This window comes from Strix uralensis, chromosome 2, assembly GCF_047716275.1.
Source record: "Strix uralensis isolate ZFMK-TIS-50842 chromosome 2, bStrUra1, whole genome shotgun sequence".
NCBI lineage: Eukaryota > Metazoa > Chordata > Aves > Strigiformes > Strigidae > Strix > Strix uralensis.
This window is the reverse complement of record NC_133973.1, coordinates 66,826,553-66,845,842: the sequence shown is the minus strand read 5'-3', so window position 1 is coordinate 66,845,842 and position 19,290 is coordinate 66,826,553. Positions and strand designations below refer to the sequence as shown.

At 42.8% G+C, this 19,290-nt stretch overlaps 1 protein-coding gene across 1 annotated transcript in view; it reads right to left on the bottom strand.

The window, feature by feature from the left end:
• The window catches only part of SLC9A2 (solute carrier family 9 member A2), a 32,714-nt gene extending 13,840 nt beyond the window's left edge, over positions 1 to 18,874 (bottom strand). The window contains exons 1-5 of the mRNA XM_074859105.1: positions 18,516 to 18,874; positions 12,584 to 13,047; positions 6,820 to 7,070; positions 1,876 to 2,093; positions 331 to 533 (exon numbers count right to left, since the gene is read on the bottom strand). Of these exons, the coding sequence (XP_074715206.1) occupies positions 331 to 533; positions 1,876 to 2,093; positions 6,820 to 7,070; positions 12,584 to 13,047; positions 18,516 to 18,810 (1,431 nt within the window). The 5' untranslated portion in view covers positions 18,811 to 18,874. The remainder of the gene's footprint in view (positions 1 to 330; positions 534 to 1,875; positions 2,094 to 6,819; positions 7,071 to 12,583; positions 13,048 to 18,515) is intronic.
• Between the last annotated feature and the right edge of the window lie 416 nt (positions 18,875 to 19,290).

Here is a 19,290-nt window from a genome sequence, read left to right as displayed (position 1 = left end):
CCTCCACCAAACTCCTGAGAGAATGCACAACTTTAAATATTCTAACACGGAATTAGTGCTGGGGCTGTACCCAGATTATCCTTTATCTCTACTCCAACCTCACTAGGTATTAAATGCTTAATACTACTTATATGTTAGCATAAGTACTTAATATCTGGCATACTTTTGCTACCTGTCTGCAGTCTGCATAGTATTTTTTTTAAAACTATGACCATGGAGAGTACCTTCAAGTATGTTCCTTCCAGTAAGTTAGGACATTTGTTGTTCTACCCACTGCTTATTTACAACCTGTTTGAGAAAAAAAGAAGTCCAGAAGAGGACAGGCATTACCTGAATGAAAACGGTAAAGAATATCACCACGATAACAGCAGTTATGAACAATTTCTTCCTGGGAAACACAGCAGGAGGAAGCAGAAATACAAGTGAAAAACAAATAGCTCCTCGGAGGCCTCCATAGGCAATAATAAATTGGTCCTTAAAAGTGAGAGGAATTGTCCGGAACACATTAATGATCTGAGTCAGAACAAAAACACCTGAGGGAAAAAAACAGAAATACAGGGAGGACGGAAAAAAGTGAAATTAAATTACACAGAAATCCCCACAATGCTAATATTTGTTTTAAAACACTTTCATTTTCTTCTTACCTATATATTACTGAAGAAATAAAATGTTATTTAGCAGATTGAAAACACCATGGAATAAAATTTTAAAATGCCTAAGGAGCATCATCTTAAATATATTTAATGAGTTCATCACCTCAGGTCAGCTGGATTTAGGTCCTGAGGCAGCTAATTGATCTCCACAAGACAGCTATCTGCTAGACTCCACACCTCTAAAACAGCAGTAATTCTTTGTCTCAGTACAGACCAGGACTCCTAATTTTTTTTAATAGGATTTGAGGTGCTTTTGAACACTTTGGCTTGTCACCTCCATCAATCTGTGCTTTGAATCCTGCAAAATCCTACTCACTCACTAATTTTACTCAGACAGACAGGAAGGATGCAGGACTGGGGATGGAGGATGAGAGTGCATGCTGGTGTATCGAGGACAAAGGCTCCAGGGATGTGGCAGACTGGAGTAAAGGTATAAAGACAGGTGAAGGGAACAAGTATGGGGGCCAGGAGCTGGGGGACAGTCAGGCTGCTTGGCTGCTTTTCAGCATAAGGTATTAATTGTGGGGTTGCAGGTGTAGGAGGGAAAATAGTCCAGATTTCTGAACTGGAGGGAGACTTGGGAGCTGGAAGTAGGGGTGTAAAGGCAGATCAGAGCATGAGCTGCATTTACACCTGGAGGGACCAAATCATTGCAGATGAAGCTGGGGTGGGGGCTAGGTTTAAGACCTACAAGCATGACCTGTGCTTAGGTCTCAAGGAAAGAGAGCTAGTGCTACAAACTTAGGAGAGCTCAAGCAGTTTCTTATAGGAATTTTTTCTTCACAATATATACCTGAACACAACCTGAACAACTGCAGCATTTCCTGTTTTGATGCTATTTATGCCAATGACAGGGAAAATCCCAAAGCTAGTAAACATAAATAAAAAAACCCCTCACAACCTGTTTAATTGTTGTACAATTGCTAATTCTTTTAAGCAAAAGTTGCTTATTTCTAAATAAATGTTTACTTAAATACATGTACTCTGATTAACAAGCAGACAGTCTCTGACTTTAGATGGGCAGGATCAGGACCAAACTGATTTTTGGGTTCCATTTTGGGGGAAGGTGGAAGTTGACCCTGCGATCTAGGACACATCACAAATAAGAAGACCATTCTACAAGCTGATAGGACTTTGTCTAAATTTTGGCATTTTCTACTTGAGAAGAGCTAAAAAACTTCACTTGCAAAGAATACTGAAGTGTAGTCTGAGACTTGCTTACCCAGTGCCCTCCAAATTAAACAGAAAAGGAGGGTGAAGCTAACAAAAGCCCAGTTCCACTCATGGTTCTTCCCAACTGTAGAAACTCCCATGAAGATGAAGATTAAGGTCTCACTGACACTGCTCAGCATCTTCATAAAATACTTTATTGTCGTATAGGATTTTTGAGAAACATTTTCCTCCACATATTTATTCATGGTCATGGCACAAGCTGTAATCCTGAAAGGCAAACATTATCCTGTATTTCATTGGCTTGAATTTTTTTTAGCCTCTCCCATTTCTACAGGATATTATTCACTTCTCCATAGTCCTCTTTAAAATACAAACCATAACTTATTGCATAACCAATATCAAATTTATAGACTTGGTGAACCTACAGTTTTGGGCACAAGATTTTTTTTCCACAGTGGGGAGTTTTCTGAGGAGACATCAGTATATGGAGAGTTTTTTCCATATACTAAATCCACATGATCTGTGAAGGGGTCACTCAAACTCTGTGTTTCGGAAGAGACAGAGCTGAGGAGAGCCAGGGGTAGCCCTGGAAAACAGGGATTGCTGCTTCTATTGCTGCTGAGGGACATCAGACAGAATGGCAACTGGATGTCCTGGGGCAGGGCTTCCCTCCCTTCCCACCCGCAGTTGTCCCACCAAACCATTCCCCTCCCCATTGTCAGTGACGGTAGTCAGCTCCTCTCTCCAGGCAAAGTAAGTAGCAAGGCTACAGACAATTTGTCATTCTCCACCACTTTAAGCCACTGCTTGCTTTGCCTTTGCACAGGGCTGAATAGGAGAAAAACACCACCAGAAATCACACAGGTGTGGTTGCACATTTAAAGCACTTACAAATGAATGAAATGGGCATCTCTGCTGATACATAAAAGGACAGGGCTTACTGTAAGTATGCCTATGTGTCCATGCTCTGAGCTTGTGTCAGTAAACAGAGTTTCTCAATCAGCAGGAAGAGCAAAGAATGACATTACTGGATGTACATCGCTTGCTCAGTATGGTTGCCCATGGTGCAGGCATGGCTGAGAACCACTCAGCTATAAAGTTTACAGGTTTGTTAGCAGAGCTGGCTGGAGGATAACCTCAAAGTGGTGCCTCAGTGTAGGGAAGCGCAGCCTGAATTGCCTAATAATTATCAGGGTGGGCCAGTGGAGCTGGCAAGTGCAGGGGCAGCAAATGCAATATAGCAAGAATGCAGTGGGCAGGCTGTACAACAGCCACTTCCAGACCCGCGGTCGTTTCAGGGTCTCAAAGCTGCAGCTTACTGCCCGAAGCATTAGGGCTGTCAGGTCTGCATCAAAGACACAAGAAAACACTCAGTAATATTTATTACCTTCTTAAAATAAATAGTTCTCATGATTATAGTCACTTAGGAAAGCCCTGCAGCTTGGAAAGGCGGGGAAGCATGCTCTGGACATGGTTTGGTTTTGGATCCTGAGGTAATGGAGACACTGTAAATAGATGTCTGATAAGAATCTGTCACCAGATTAATCAGGATCTTTGCAAGCTGTAACTTAAAACACCTACCATGCTTAACCACTAGAATTTAAAGGGACAACAGTCTCATACATACAATATTATATTCAGTAATATTTTGCATTCATTCAATTAGTGTCAGCTAACTGATGAGTTGGTTCACCAGGATAACAAATAGTGCTGTACATTATTTGTTACTCTTCAGGTAAGTAATATTCCACAGCTAATCACTGCTTACTTTATGAATTTGGTATCTCTTCAGAGTACTTACTTATGTTAGAAAAAACCTGTTGAAGTCTCTTTAATTTGAAAATAATAGAGTAATATAGTGTTATAATTTAATATAAAACAGATTTCTTTAAATATGCAAGATTTTATGTACATGATTATAATATGTTCTTCCCAAAGTAAATTTTTACTGTCACAATAATCAAAGCAAAAGCTTAGGTGTGTTTTATTTTACATTTCTTATCCACATATATTAATTCTGGATTCCATTTCTGTGACCTGAGGTAGTTGCCTTCGTCAAGAAGGGGAGGAAAAAAACAGCTAATTGCAATCAACCTGCAACCTTCTGTGCTTCTGAAGAATAAAAGTCCTCCTGTACGAACAGTACAGTTTCTGTCATGACTGCAACAAACTAGGCCACTGGGTTCAATCCTCAAATTTCCTTGACCTACTAAATTTACAGTAGTTTCAATGTTTGTTCCTTACAGCCTGCTAATTCACTGTTTGCAAACAAAAAAAGAAACATATATTAACAGTTCTGCCGCTTCACAGCCTTTATGAGAAATTAGTAAGCAGAAAATGCATATAATTAGAAGTGGAACCAAGCAAATAAAGTTCAGATTCATATCTGTATGTTTTACACCCATGACCCTGATTCAAGCCTGGTTCTAATTACAGCTCTTTCCTCTCCTGAAGAGGACTTTCTCTCTCCAGCTCACAGGGACACGGTTCAGTCCCTTCGCTATTTCAGCCAGGTAACCTGGTGCAGGGGTTATACACAGATGCTTCAAGAATCATTTGTCCTCAGAATGAGTACACAGACTTATCAGAATAGGGACAAGCACCTTTCATTCCCTTCTATTCCTCTGCCAGCGAATTCCTGCTTGCACAGAAATGAGGCACTCTGTGTATGTATCCTATGTATTTGATAACACTGTACATTCCTGCTCATGTCCTCCCCCTAAAGGATTGTACAGCATGTAACCACAAAGTCTTACTGAGTATCTTTACAAATCTGGTTATGAAGGAAGTGGGAATCAGTAGCTTAACAGACTCACGTGGGTATAGGTGAAAAAGGGGAGATCAGGCAATTATTCCCTATAGGCTGAACTATAAATGGCCACAGAAGCATATAATGAATCAACAATCCAGGTTGTAAGGGACACTCCAAGGTCATTTGGTCCAACTACATGCTCAAAGGAGGTCTGACTTTGAAGTCAGACCCAAGCAATCCTGCCATGAGTCATTCCCTGCAGAAAATGACAGGGAACAAAATACAGTGCATGTCACATTGTGACACAGAGCAAAATACTCTCTGTAGTTCAAATCCCAATGAGATGTGAAAAGCACTGGGTAGATTTACTCCAAGGGGATGCGGAGATTACAAGAGCACTTAAGGCCCTCAGCAGCACTGCTGGGAAGGGGGCATACTTTACATCTCGTGGCAGCTGAGACACCACATGGCTGCAGTGAGCCCTTCCTGCTCCTCCTGGGTGTTACTGATGAATTCAGTTCTGTTAGCTACTAAAAAATGCATTTAGAGTCAAAAAACATACAGGACATTTTAAGGACAGCTTATTTTCTATTGTGCTGTTGGAGGGAAAAAATACTTTGTGTCTCCTCTTCTGTTTTGCACCCACTGAGGGACCAGTGTTACAAATGAAAAGGAATGTGTTGTTAGTGCCATGGGAAGCACTGGTGTGCTGGTGGCAGGCACTGGCATGTGGTGGGTCCAGTGACCCGCCGTGCCCTTTGCAATGTATGCCAGATGCAGCATGTCCAAATCAGTATTTTCATGCATACTGCTACAATTTTTTTCATGTACAGTTTAGCCACACGTCTTTGGTTTAGAAGCCCTTTAAGTATTTGATCATAGGACATCAAGGACATTTGACCTAAGGAGTGGAGGAAACTAGAAACCACACAAATGCTATGAATAGAAGCTAGGGAAAGAGATGGCACATTTATGAACTCGGTCAAAGTGGATGCATATGTTACTTTATTTAGGCTCATATCAGAGAAAGAAACCCATGCAATCTTTCACTCTTTACTTCTATTAAAGTATTAACACCTCTCATTTCATAGCATATTTCTATTTTTATACTACTGAAATCATCAGCTGTAAGTTTCCATATAAATTGCTTCCCAGCCCCATAAAACCTTATACTGGCATGACTGTGATATCAAAACTATCTTCACTTTCCTTAAAGATAATCATCAGATGAGGTGTTATCAAGTATTAGTGATACTCAGACATAACATCTGAGCTTTCATAAAAAGCTATGCTCCTAATGTCTGAATGACTCATATTTGCCACTGGAACAATACAAAGTCATTAAAGAAGGTTGGCCTTTAAAAATATTACTTGGAACAAGAGCAAACCATTTAAGCATATCAAATGTCATAAAGGCTCTTTCTAAAGTTGAGGTTGTTACAGTATAAACAGCATCAAGCGAGAGGCTGTGTTCTCACTTTACTGAAGCCCAGGAGTGAAAAGCCAGAAGTGAAAATATTTTTATCTGTTGTCAGGGGGAAGAATAACATTATTTTATATATAATGATGTATACAGAGAGCACTGTAACACACAAGCACACATATCAAGATACTAAACTAAATGGTTATATCACCATAGGACTAGATTCTGCAAATTTTACATTCACCCGATCCTTACTGTGCTTGCAGTCCATCAGGACTTTGTCTTAATGATATATACATTGTTTTCCTTGAATGGTACTTACTGGCTGCTCACATGGCTAAGGGAAGACGTAGTTTCACAATACATTGGCATTAGAAGTGAAGCCAGTTCATGAAGTTCTCAGCTACTGCTCCCACTCTCTCCTAGCCACTGCTGCCCCTACATCACTGTGGGCCACCCCTCAGCCATGTCCTTATGACTAGTTGTAGGGTCACATGAGGACACAGGTCACCAAACTGACCTGGGTTAAAAATAACCCCACTGAAAATACAAGGGATTATTTTTAACTTGGAACACATCAAAGATATGGTTTATGGTGTGATGCCATGAACAGTTTTAGTGACACAGCTGGTGTGGTGGCAAGCTGAGAGAATAGGATGGAAGCGGGAGGGGAGAAGCCGGAAATCCACAAGCCAGCATCGCTGCCATGCATAGTGGAATGATGCCATATGGCAAAGTTTGCAAAATCTGGTCGCCTCTGCAATTTCCTTCAGCATTTTTACGTAGGTGCTATTGTTATTGAAGTTTGGGGTACTTACGCCATGATGCCCGAGAGATGAAACATTTCAGCTGTTATGTATGACAAGTAACTGTACAGGAAGACAAAGAGTGGCTCAATCACTCGGATTTTATGGGTGAAACGGGTGGTAAAGGCTGCTACAAATCCCAAAAGGATTCCAATCAATACTCCACCGATCCCCACTATAAAGAAGTTAGCAATCCCAGCGAATATGTCAATAACCTTAATTGTGCGCATCTGGCAGAAAGACTTGAACAAATTGTACAGGACCTATGAGAAAAAGAAAGCACATTATGTTTTTGAACTCTTCTTAATTTCCCTTAACATCATTATGTTCCTCTGCTTCAATGCTGAACTTTGAATTTCTCTATCTACCTTGAACTCACTTTTGAGATATGCTGTTGTTTACCTCTGGCATATTACTTGTCATCCATAAATATCAGGGAGATATACAAAGAAGGATAAACATCACTATTCCCATTTTTGCAAATGGGACAGGTTTATTAATCCATGCCATTCTGCAGGCCAGCAGCATAGATCTATCTAATCTTTCTTTAAATTCATGTATTTGCAGAGCTTCTAATTTCTCTACAAGTGGCCATTTCAGATTTTCCCCAGAATCAAAGAAATAAAAAAGGGGGAGGAAAAAAAATACAGTTTCATAATCAGTGAAAAATCAGGTTATTTTCAAATGTGTTTGATTTACGTAAGATACCAAGAGCTCAAGTACTGAATTAGACCATAAATTAATCTGGCATGGGGGGCAGGGGGAAGAGGGTATGGAAAATGACACACTCCCCCAAGGAGTACAAGAAACATGACATCCATGGAGTGCTCTTTCTCTGACTTATTAACCATTACGAATCCAATGGTTTAAAGACTTTTCAAACTTTAGATTATTTCCAGAGGTTTGGATTTCATTCCCATTAAAAGACCTGTTACCATGTGTTTGCCCAGTTTAATTTTCAAAGTGTTTATAACCATCCTCCAAAACAAACTGGGTCAACAGGATTACCACATTTTCTTAGCAAAAGAGCCTTTTTGTTTTACACAGGAAACAGAATGATGTAAAGTTTACATTTTTCTAATATCCAGTATTTTAGTTACTACAAAACTGACAACAATGGAATCAGTTACTGTTAAAGAAACCTCAAAGGGTCTCCCCTTTTGCAGACTTACTTGGGAGATTTAAGCATTGCCTGGTGCTGCACATATGCTCCCAGCCATGCGATACTGTGACTTGGTCATATTACTATCACAGTGGGTTCACAGGCTAAGCCACCATAGTCATAACAAACACCTGACTAGTCATCTTGGACAGCTTGCAGGAGTTAAACCTCTGCTTGCTTTCTGGACTTCTTAGTATATCAAACAGGTTTCTCTATCAGAAATGCTATTTGAGAGAACAATTTTTTATCAGCACTTGCATTTGCCAACAATGTAGGTGTTTGAATAGTGACTGGGAGGGTTTTGTCATGTTTGCAGTCTTGTTCTCTCTCACATGACAAAAAGTTGTTCATCTCTTCTTGGCCAAAATTTGATAGGTCATACAGAGGTAAAAGTTCTCACTATAGTCTAATGCAAAGACATGGACTATTATGGGTCCTTTGGGCTAAGTGAAAGGAAAGAACAGAAAGAGAAAAGAAAAAAATATATTCCAAAGCAAGCATGAAAAAAGAAGGTTAAATCAAACCTAGCATGATCACCGGTAATTTTCATTACAAAGCAACAAACAGGACAAGAGCAGGAGCATGAACTATTTATTTGATAACAGTGATGCCCTCAGGATGAATCCACCTGGGAGAAGTGTCCTTTTTCACCTGGACACACCCCTTCATCTTGCTGCTCTGAGGCAGACTCCCAGCCTTTTTGCCCTGTTCCTTGTCCTTATGGACTGTGCAGGACAGGAAAGTAATGTCATAGGCTCCACTGTTTTTCCACCTGTTTTGATTTATGGACCTTATGGATTTCCATGAAGAGAAGCATATCAGAATTAAGCCTATTGACAATAGGAGTGCCTTTGATAGTCATTTTACAAGGACTTCTCAGTCCACAGACTCCCAGGACTCCGTGAATCACAGACTGAAACAAAAATACTGTTGACTTGTGTTGTTTGAGAGGAGTTTTCCTGAGTCACTTGTTGAAACTTGGGACTACCCGAGAGTTGTGTTATTCTTCAAGACACCTACAGAATTTGACCTGGCAGAATACTCCCTTGGCATGTATTAGGGAAGATGGTTATTTTCTTTAATTGGAGTTTTAAATAGCCTTTTTTTATATTTTAAAATGTAACTACATAAATATATATCAAGCAAGTCTCCAAAGTAAAGGCCATTGAGAGCTGCTTGTAAAGAAGCATATAATTTTGATCTACTCAAGCAGTAGCCTTTCCATAACATCACCTCATTCTCACGGCAAAGTATTCACCCTGCAAACAGAATGGAGCCTGTTGTTTCCACATACAGACATCCCCACAAATCTCAAGTCTGTTGCCATAAGTTATTTGAAAGACGAAAACCAAATGTTCTCCTTTCTACCTCAGATCAAAACCAGACCACCATTGTAGAAGCAGCAGCTAGGACTACGGAATGTCATGAACATGATTTTAATATTGTTCTCATTGTTCTTTATTTACACTTCTGTAAATGAGATCAAAATCAGGTTCACTTCCCTTTTACTCTAAAGCAGTTCAGTTTTACAGCTCTCTCTAAACTTTCAGGTGAGTTAAATAACATCAATCCTGGTCACATTTTGTAATGCATCTGGTATGAGAACAGCGGTTTTTTTCAAGTTCAAGATTTGCATTTACTAAACATCCTTCAGCTGAACTTGCTGAAGGTTACACCAAGGAATATCAGTCACCAATTGCTTTTTAATCTTATCTCAGACCATCTCTGCTCTTTCTAGACACTAATTGCTTATTTTCATCAGTTCTTAGTTATTAGTTTTTAATTCTGAAATTAAAGCACTCTAAAGTAATGTTTTCAGCAGAGGCAGAATACAGAGCACTGCTGTAATGTTTTCTAACATGGGAATAATATTATTGTAATGACACTGGTTCTTTCTTTGTGATTTTAAGCCCAGAATTGGAATTTGAACTGCTAACTCAACTTCAACTGTGATCTTGCCATTTAATATCACTGTGCTAGTCATCACTGACCCAGTCTTTTGGTAAAGCACCAACTCTGAACCAGAAGCCAAATGGCAAATATTGTCCTCAGCCAAATTCAAGCTCCAAAATTCCATCAGTGGGGGAAAAGTATCATCCAAATGCACGGACATATTGGAAAAACTATCAGGCATGAAAGACCACCTGAGAAATGCAGCAGAGCTGAGATTCTTGAGAAAGAACACCTCGCTTTGTATCTAAAATGAAGGTGTAGTAGCACGTTTTCTGAAAAGGGAAAGCATAGATGACCCTGCTATCCTAATAAAACCTTTTATTAGGAGCAGCCAGGCAGTGCAAGTGGGATAGCAGGAAGAAGGGCTTAAAGTATTTAGAAAGCATGTTTAGTAAAGCCATTCTGTTCTGCACAGCCCATCTGTGAGGCCCCTGGGTTTTTTGATACTGCAGTGGCCGTAGGAATTAGGCAGCTTCTGAGGACAGCCAGCCTACGTTGAACTCCCCTCCTGCTTCGTCCCCACACTCCACCAGAGGCACCTGCCAGGGTAGGTGGGACTCAAGGGCTCCAGCAGATGAAATCTGGAGGGTGCTGAGCTCTGCCTGATAGCTGGTTTTATCAGCTCTCCTGGTAACCCAACAAGGGCAGAGGAAGAAATAGTATTTACAAAACATCATCTCCTTTGAGCAGATAGCTGCATAACCCCAGCAGCACCACAGCGAGAACTTGTCCAGCAGCACCACTATGGGCAGGGGAGGCAAGGTCCTCTAAGGGCACCCCATGGGGATCTGTGTGATGGCCTGGGTCACGTTTTAAGCATAATCACGATTGCAGGTGTGCAAAACCATAACAAGGAACCATTAGCAGACCAATGCTTAGCATGTGGAAACAACTTGATCTCCAGCCAAGTGCTGCCTTGAAGCGATAGCTAGGAAGTAAGACCAAAGGTACTCTAAATTCCTTTCACTCCTTCATGAATATATGTACGGCCAGTGCGTTACTGGGCTGACCCTACAGACTCCTGGGAGTATCTCCCCTGTGTTAGGACATCTGGGCTGGCATGCCCTGAGAAAGAACTACCTCCAAAGAAGGCAATAATGACGCCTCCAGGAAAGCCATGCATCACAGTTATTAAATTGCCATGCCAGTGCCTATAAAAATGGTGTTCTGGCATAATTTGCCATTAGGCAATGGCACGCATGAATACTTCCATCATCAGGATGCAGTTGTTTCCTAGCAAATCTTGCTGGACTAACTGCTGCTCCAGTGGAAAGGTGATTGATTTTGTGACTGGAAAAGTGATTTTGGTTGGAAAAATCCACAAAAAAAAAAAAGGGTTTACATTAACATAAAAACAGACCTTTTTCCCCCAGAAAAGCTTGTATGAAAAGAATTCCACTGCATGAGTGGTCATTAAGAATGGAGACAGACACAGACACAGCTGAACTGCTGAGCCTTTCGAAACTCAGTATTTACACCCACTTATTTTCAGGACTGTCTTAAGTACCAGTTTAGTAATGGCAGGCAGTTTCACAAAATCACAGAATCACAGAATCATTCAGGTTGGAAAAGACCTTTGGGATCATCGAGTCCAACCATCAGCTCTACTCTACAAGTTCTTATGAGAAAAGTTAGGCTTCAAGGCAAGCCCATAAGAGAGGATGAGATTCAGCTGACTGGATAGCAACAGAATCAGGTAAAGCAAGAAGCATAAGTGAAAAAAACAATGGTACTCCCACAGACACACAAGAAGTGGTCAGTACCAAGGCTCAGATTAAATTATCAGTTATACATGTGTTAAGCAGGTGAGGCAAAGTCCTAGAAAAAGGAAACACTGAAGGACAATTGTGCATAGACTGGGAGAGGAATAAGAAGCCAGTGACAGAGACAGGGAAGGTGCTGACCCAATTCATGAATCTTTCTGATCCTTCTGGCATATGAAAAACTGGACCTCCATGTCTCACAAAACAGAAAACATGCCAGGACATAGTTGACACAGGCAGGATTTCAAGTAAGGCATGGATAAATGGGAGTAATGTCCCAGACATGGTATCATCAGGTACAAACAAGGGGCATTAGGGGTGTTAATGGAATTTGCAGATCGCTGTCGTCAGGTCAGCACCACAAACCCAGTAAAGCTAGTTAATGATTAGAAATTACTGCCTCCAAATGGCTGTCATATCTCATCTGTAGCCTGGGAGAAACGTATTGGTGGCCTCAGGGCATTTCCAACTGGATGGGCACATGCAAAAGGCTAGCATCAGCCAGGTCCCGGGCCGTCTCCTGTCCCATGATTTGCCCATTCTCTCTGTGAACATGCGGGGACACCCCACATTGGCCTCTCCTGTCCAAGGTCATTTCTGCAGGTGAGGAAAACCTCCAGTTTTAGATTACAGAGGTAACAGAATTCAAAGATACAGAAACTAAAGAGAGCAAGTAGCAAAATCCCTAGTGCAAATATGCTACCATTACACATTACTCTGGTGTAGTAAGACTACCGTAGTTTCTAAATCTAAAGTTTAGAGAATTACATAAACACATCAGCACTCCTTGACTTCCATCTATTAGCAAACCGTAACAACTAGATAGAAAGAGATATAATGGAGTGGCATGAACAATCTTTATCATTTTCATTAACTAATCATTTATCAAGTAACTTACCACAGTTATAGCATCATTCAGCAAAGACTCTCCAAACACCAGGATGTAAAGCTGCTCATTGACATGAATATTTTCAAAAACTGCTAACACCGCCACAGGATCCACAGCTGAAATGAGGCTGCCAAAGAGCAAATTCTGCAGCAATGTGATATCAGTCAAACCAAATGCACTGATCTGGCAAATTCCATAAAGTGAAATTCCAATGCCGATGGCATTCCAGAGTGTGCCCACCACGGCATACCAGAATATGGTACCAAAGTTCTCAAAGAAAAGACGAGTTGGCATAAAATATCCAGCGTCGAGTACAATGGGTGGTAAAAGATACAAGAAAAAAACATCACTGTTCATTACAGGTGGGGACTTCTCCTCTGCTCCAAAAATAATCCCACCAAGAAGCAATCCAACCAGAATAAGGAGACAGCTTTCAGGTACTATTGAGGGCAACTTGTGATAGAGATGAAAGCCTTCAAATGAAATTCAAACACAAGAAAGTGAAATGGTTATTTGTACAGAATCCAAAAGATTATTCTGGATTCTGATATCTTAGTTTCTATAGCAAACAAACAGCAATCGCAGGGAAATTCCATTTTCATTGCAAAGACTGAACTGGACCACCACAACAGGTCAAGGTAAATCTGTCAGCTAGAGTAGTTAATTCAGTTAATTTGGTGGGAGACACTCCAGTTAACAGGCTGACTGGAGCAACTGTGTGCAAGGGTTCTGTTTGTGAAAGTGTGGAATTTTTGGTAATATGGAATCCTCCAGAAAAACAATCCAAACACTTTTATAGGGAAAATTACATCCCGATAGAGAAAAAAAACCCAACATAATAACCGCCCCCTTCTCCATGCACATCTTTACAAAGGAGTTTAAGGAGTACTTTCATTACATTTTTGGAAGTCTTTTACCAGTCACCCATGGTCACCTCCCCAGCCACCATGGGGAAGCATTTACAGACAGAATCGTTCTTTTAATTTTAGCGGAGCCTTCAACTTAATTTCACAAGAAACAACACGTTTTCCATAAAGTGACAATAAGTTGTAACCTGTACTATTACGCTGTATTATATGAATTGTGGAAGTGTCAGGAGTCTCTCATAAAAATCTGTGCAAAGTACTGAAAAAATGAATTAAAAAAAGGTTCTGAATGATGACTTAATGGTTGAATGTTCCTTAGCCTACTGAAACTCTCGAAGACATGCAGTTTTGATATAAAGATTACCATTACTTGTAGAAGGTGGCTGTTGTAAGGATAATTTTGGTAATGAATGGGAAAAATTTTGAAGGAACTTACTCTGGCCGGTCTAATGGAACAATCAACCTTATGCACCAAGGTCACATTCCAGGTCCTGGAGATGCCAATCTTTTTCAGGCTCCTCCTTATCTATATTTGGCCCATATAATTATATAGAAAACTATCCACACCCACAAGATCCCACAATTCCTGCCTAACTAAAAAGCATTTAAATTATTTTAAATGAGAGCTGCACGGAAACACTGGGTGTGGTAATAACGGGCGTCTATTTCAGTAAAACTATTTCAGTAAAAATCACACCTGTAGTCGAAACAGTTAAACTAGTGCAAGCTTGATATAGTTCACATCCAGTTTCCCAGTTTCAGGGTTCTGTATCTTGTAACACCTATTTTGTTAATTCTCCTTTCATCACAGATTTTTTCCAGGTAAAAGAAAGCCTGACCTTAAAATTAGGAAGAACAAATGGTTAGGAAGGACCAAAGGGAAAGCTGTTTCAATCTATAGATTTTTTACTTACATATTCTATAATTATTAAAGCTATTTTTAAAACACAAGCAGTTTAGGCTGCATTTTTTTCCTTTCTGGATGAACACAAGACTGCTTTTTAATATTTAGAAACACAGCCTATGCGACTTGTTAGAAGGACTGCCAAATTCACTGCCATTTTTTGAAACCGGAATCACCAATATCCTATATTGGCAGAACAGGTAGTGACCCTGGAAACAGAAAAATTTGCGGTTGGAGACTTGACTCTTCACCTTTCAGCAGCTTCCACATAAACATTTTATGGTTTGCCTTAGTTTCTGCAGTGGCAGGATGCCAAAATTTCCAATACAGTGACTGAAGTTTCCCCTGAGTAAGCAAATTTTGCTAAAAGTTTTTTTAAGCCCTTTAGAAGTATCTTAAATCATTTTCTCAATAAAAAGTGAAGAGGAGAGAATTTTTGTAAATGCAGCTTTTAATGAAAACAAAATACATGTCAACTAGTTGTAATGAAATGGCAATGAAATGTCTATTGTGAATATAAAAATAAAAATATTTTCCTTTTCTTCTTTACAAGTCACTTTGGACAGTTCATACCGTCTCAGAGCTTTTGGGACTCCACCTCATCCTTAAAGGTAATGGAAAGGATCCCACTAAGTTAAATGTGGTTTTTATCCATGTAAACAGCATCAAAACTCCTGAAAGACTTCCTGCCTCCATGCAAAACGTTCAAAGGTGATCAGAGACAGGCATTTAAGAGCAGAGAGCTAGGATTTAGAATCCAGTGCACATCAAGTCTGGCACAGGTGCCTGCAGGATGAGGGACGTCTTCCCTGCTCAGATGGATCCACAGCCACATGGTCAGGAACGTTCTGAGAGCGTATCCCCTGCAGTACATGAATACTCAGACTTTTAAGTTGAACACAGGACTACAGCTACTTTCTCCTCCTCTGACCCTGTTCTTGGGCTCCTGACTATGCATCGACCCAGTTTCAACAGCCTGGAAGATGTTTACCCTCAGGCCTTTGGGCAGTAGGACACTTGCCTAAAGTGTAAGTTCAGTACTCTTCAAGATAAAGGTCCTAAGAGCCCTGGTTTCCTACTTGGGTGAAATCCAGTGATCTCTGATGCTGGAAATGCCACCGAGATGTGTACTGATTACACGCAAGTTTTCCAAGGGCCCTCTGAACAGCTTAAACCTTTTTTCAGGAGGTAAATGGAAGGATATCAGCTCAGTTCCCAGAAGAAACACTTCTAATCATGCATTTGTGATTAAACATAGAAGTAATGGGAATCTGGATCAGTTAGACCATATTTTGTAGGTTTAGTACCATAAGAATTAAGCAAAACTGGGAGACAGGTAGACTACTTTCACTGCCTAGAGACTGCAGTATACTTTGAGTGCACTGGGTCCTACTTAATATACTCATGGAGTCCATTGGCATGTAACATACCTCCTATATGGTATCATCCCACAAGATAAGAAATAAGTAGAGGTAGCCAGTAGATTACAATTCTGTTCAAGGCAATTTCTTAAATTTCAAAGTGTGTCTTTGTTCTATGCTGGAATAAAAAACACCATGTTTCTAATGTCTTTGTGAAAATGCAGCTTGTCAAAATGTTCTGCTTGTTCTGCTTGACAGCTCCAGGTTTTCCCTTCTCATGCTGTCTTTCTTGCTCCCTCTAAATCTAGCCTACAATGACACAATCACAGACAGGATCTGAGAAACCTTTCAGGTAAATCCCCTACAAATATTAGCAAATGCTGGAACCTTTAAGCTCCAGTGAAACCGGACTTCTGCGAAAACATATTTGTTCAAAAAGGCTCCAGCCGGGCAATAAGCAGGTGCTGCAATACAGCTGTCTTTGGGACCCTTCACACTGTGAGAGCTGTTATTAAATGAGACTCTATCTTCTGAGCTCCTTGCAGCTGAAAAGACCTTAGGGCTCCGTTCATAAAGGTTTGCTACTCGGCAGTGCCAAGCGTAAGCATTCAGCGCCTAGCCCCAGAAAGGAATTTGCGATGCCAGATTAAGCACCGAAGTTTCCTGGGCAGTGCGTGAGTCTCGAGGTGGATTCCACGCCACCTGGCATGACAGGGGCGAGATGCCTGTGCTGCCCGCCAGGAAATGCTGGGGAAGGGATGCACCAGAGAGCCTCCTCTCTTGCAGGGCTGCTCTCAGGGCTACAGGCAGCGAGACTGGCTGGAAAACCCCTCTTCATCCCTCTGAACTGAGACACACATGGCCCACTCTTAGTAACCCAGTAGGAGGTGGCAGAGCCGACATTTCTATATCTTGGTGGTTAGAGAACTGCCCATCCACACTACCTTCAGTACAAAAGAAGGCACAAGCAAGTGAAAAATTGATGCCGTGGGAATATAAATTCAGTGATGGGTCTGTCCTGGGAAGGTTTACCTGATGCACTCGCTGGATAAGGAAGCACAGACGGAGATCCAGGAGCAAGAACTGGATGTTCCTAATTCCAGTCCTGGAGTCAGGGCGCCGGCAGATAGGCGTGGTGAAGTTGAGCACTGCCACACCTAGGGCCTCTCCTGGCCCTCATTGCTTAGCACACACACACTTGTAACAGCAGAGGTGATGCCCTAGATTAGCCACACTAGCTTTCATTTGGTGTAACTGCAGGGATTTAAAAGTTATATGTATTTCTCCTCATCTATGCTGTTTGTTTACTGTACTGCAGTCAGATTGGCAAAGTAGTCAGGTAACTTTTTTTTTTTTACTTTTTAGATGCCTATGCACTAGCAAAATATTAGGATAGAGTGTACAGTCCTACAGAAATTATATATTATTGTGTATATATGTGTGTTTACATGTTTCAAATGGCTTCCCTGTAACCTTTAATAAAACAGAAACTTTTTCACTAGTCTTAGCTTATTCAACAGTTCTTGTTGTGCCTAAACTCAGAAGCCAGAGCAATTTTACAATACTCAACTGGTTAAACTCTTTACCAGACTCCCTATTTTCTGGCTATTACGGTTCATTATATACTTGAGTGTATCATATTTGAACTCTGTCCTGATTCTACACCTAAATACACACTCAAGACTAAGCATGCATCTTTAATGCATTAAGATACACGCATCATGGTATCTGCATCTTTAATGGATGCAACATACAATATTTCTGCCGAAAGGAAAGAAGCCATAGCAAGTTGCTTGGGTAGAGGATCAGGCCCCCAACTACAACGCTAGCTGTGGCAGGAGGTGAATACAAATTTTTGTTTTTGCAGAATCCTAATCACCTGATCACTAACCAGAATGTGACACAGTCTATTTCAATGTCCCAAGCAGAAGTCAAAGTTTTAGGTTTTATCAAAATATTTTATCAGAATGAGTATGATTGTAGTTTTTTATGGAAATCTGCGCTGCAAAAGCAGAGTTCTGCATCAAACAGTTGGAGTATGAGTAAACCTTTTTGGGTTTTTTGTTCCCATGGCTTTATTCCTTACATTATCTTGTAGTCAAGAAGATACAAAGTTCATCATTTGCGGAGATTTACTGATTTTTAAATGGCTCTGTAGTACACCTTTATCTGATATTCCTTAGATTATAATACTGTACTCATGTTTCTGTTTGGAACTTAGAAAGCTAATTAAAAAACTTTATATATAAGATGCACAAAACACCGTGAAGCTATGCAATACAAATATTTTCCACATGAGGGAAGAGGTGGCCTTTCTTACTCATTCAGTGCCGGCTTTTTTGCCTTTCTCGGGACATAAGTGAATGGTGGGAAAGTACAGAGGAGGCTTACTCTACCCTCATAAATATTTGCTTTCCATCGATCCGTTGTTCTGTTCTGAAACTGTCATTACACCCGGCGTTATTTTAAGAAAAAGAAGGTAGTGCTCAAGCGACAGCCGGGTGACGAAGGAAAAGCCAGCGGCGCACCGGCTCAGCTCTGCGTTTTACAGTCCTCGTAGCCCGGGGTTTACGCGTTGCTGCAGAGGGCTGGAGGGAACCTCTTTCCCCCTCCGCACCTTTCCTAACCTAGAAAACCCCATCTCCGCCAGCCCAGTCACGGCCGGGCACCCCGCCCCGCCAAGGAGCAGCCGCCGCCGGCAGCCCCGCACCCGCACCCGCGCCCCCCGCCGCCGGGCGCGGAGGGCCCCGGCCGGGCTCCGGGCCCGGGGAGGGGGGAAGGGGAGAGGGTCGCCCGACGGCCCCGCTCACCGATCTTGGCGAGGGAGGCCAGCAGGATCCAGAGGGTGATCTCGAAGGGGATTTGCACGTGGGGGTAGTCCAGGGTGAAGACGTGGAGCCGCGTCTCCTCGAAGGCGGTGCCGCTGGGGCTCGGCGGGGTGCCGGTGCCCATCGCCGAGGCGCCGGGCAGCTGGCTCTCCGAGGTAGCCCGCGCCTCCGCCGCCCCGGCCGCCAGCACCGCCAGCACCGGCGCCAGCACCAGCACCGGCACCGGCACCGGCGGCAGAGGCGCGGCAGGGCGCGGGGGGCCGCCGCCGCTGCCCATGGCGTCCCCGCTCCCGGCCCGGCGCGCCGCTGCCCTACGGCCCTACGGCCCCGCGCCGGCCGCCGCCGCCGCCACCATCCCGCCGCCGCGGGCACCTGCCGCCGCCGCGGCCCCGCCGGCTCCGCCCCCTCCCCGGTGACTGGGCGAGTCCCGGCCCGGCGCCGCCGGCCGGCCGCGGGCGCCCCGCTCCCCCCCCGGGCCGCCCCCGCGGGGCCAAGCCGCGGGGCCGGCCCCGCCGCCGCCCCCCGCCACCCCCGGGCCCGGGCGGCCGCCGCCAGGTGCCGGGGCTGGGTGCGGGCCCGGCTGCAGCGGTGTGCGGTGCTCCCGCGCAGGAGCGTGCCCCGGGACCCGCGCACCGGTGGCTGCCCCCGGGACGCGCCGAGACGAACGGGACCGCGAAGGCAGAGGCGCGGCCGGGGTGGGTCCCTCGGGTACCGGTCCCTCGGAAAGAGACGGGCGTGCAGTCGAACGGTACCGGTG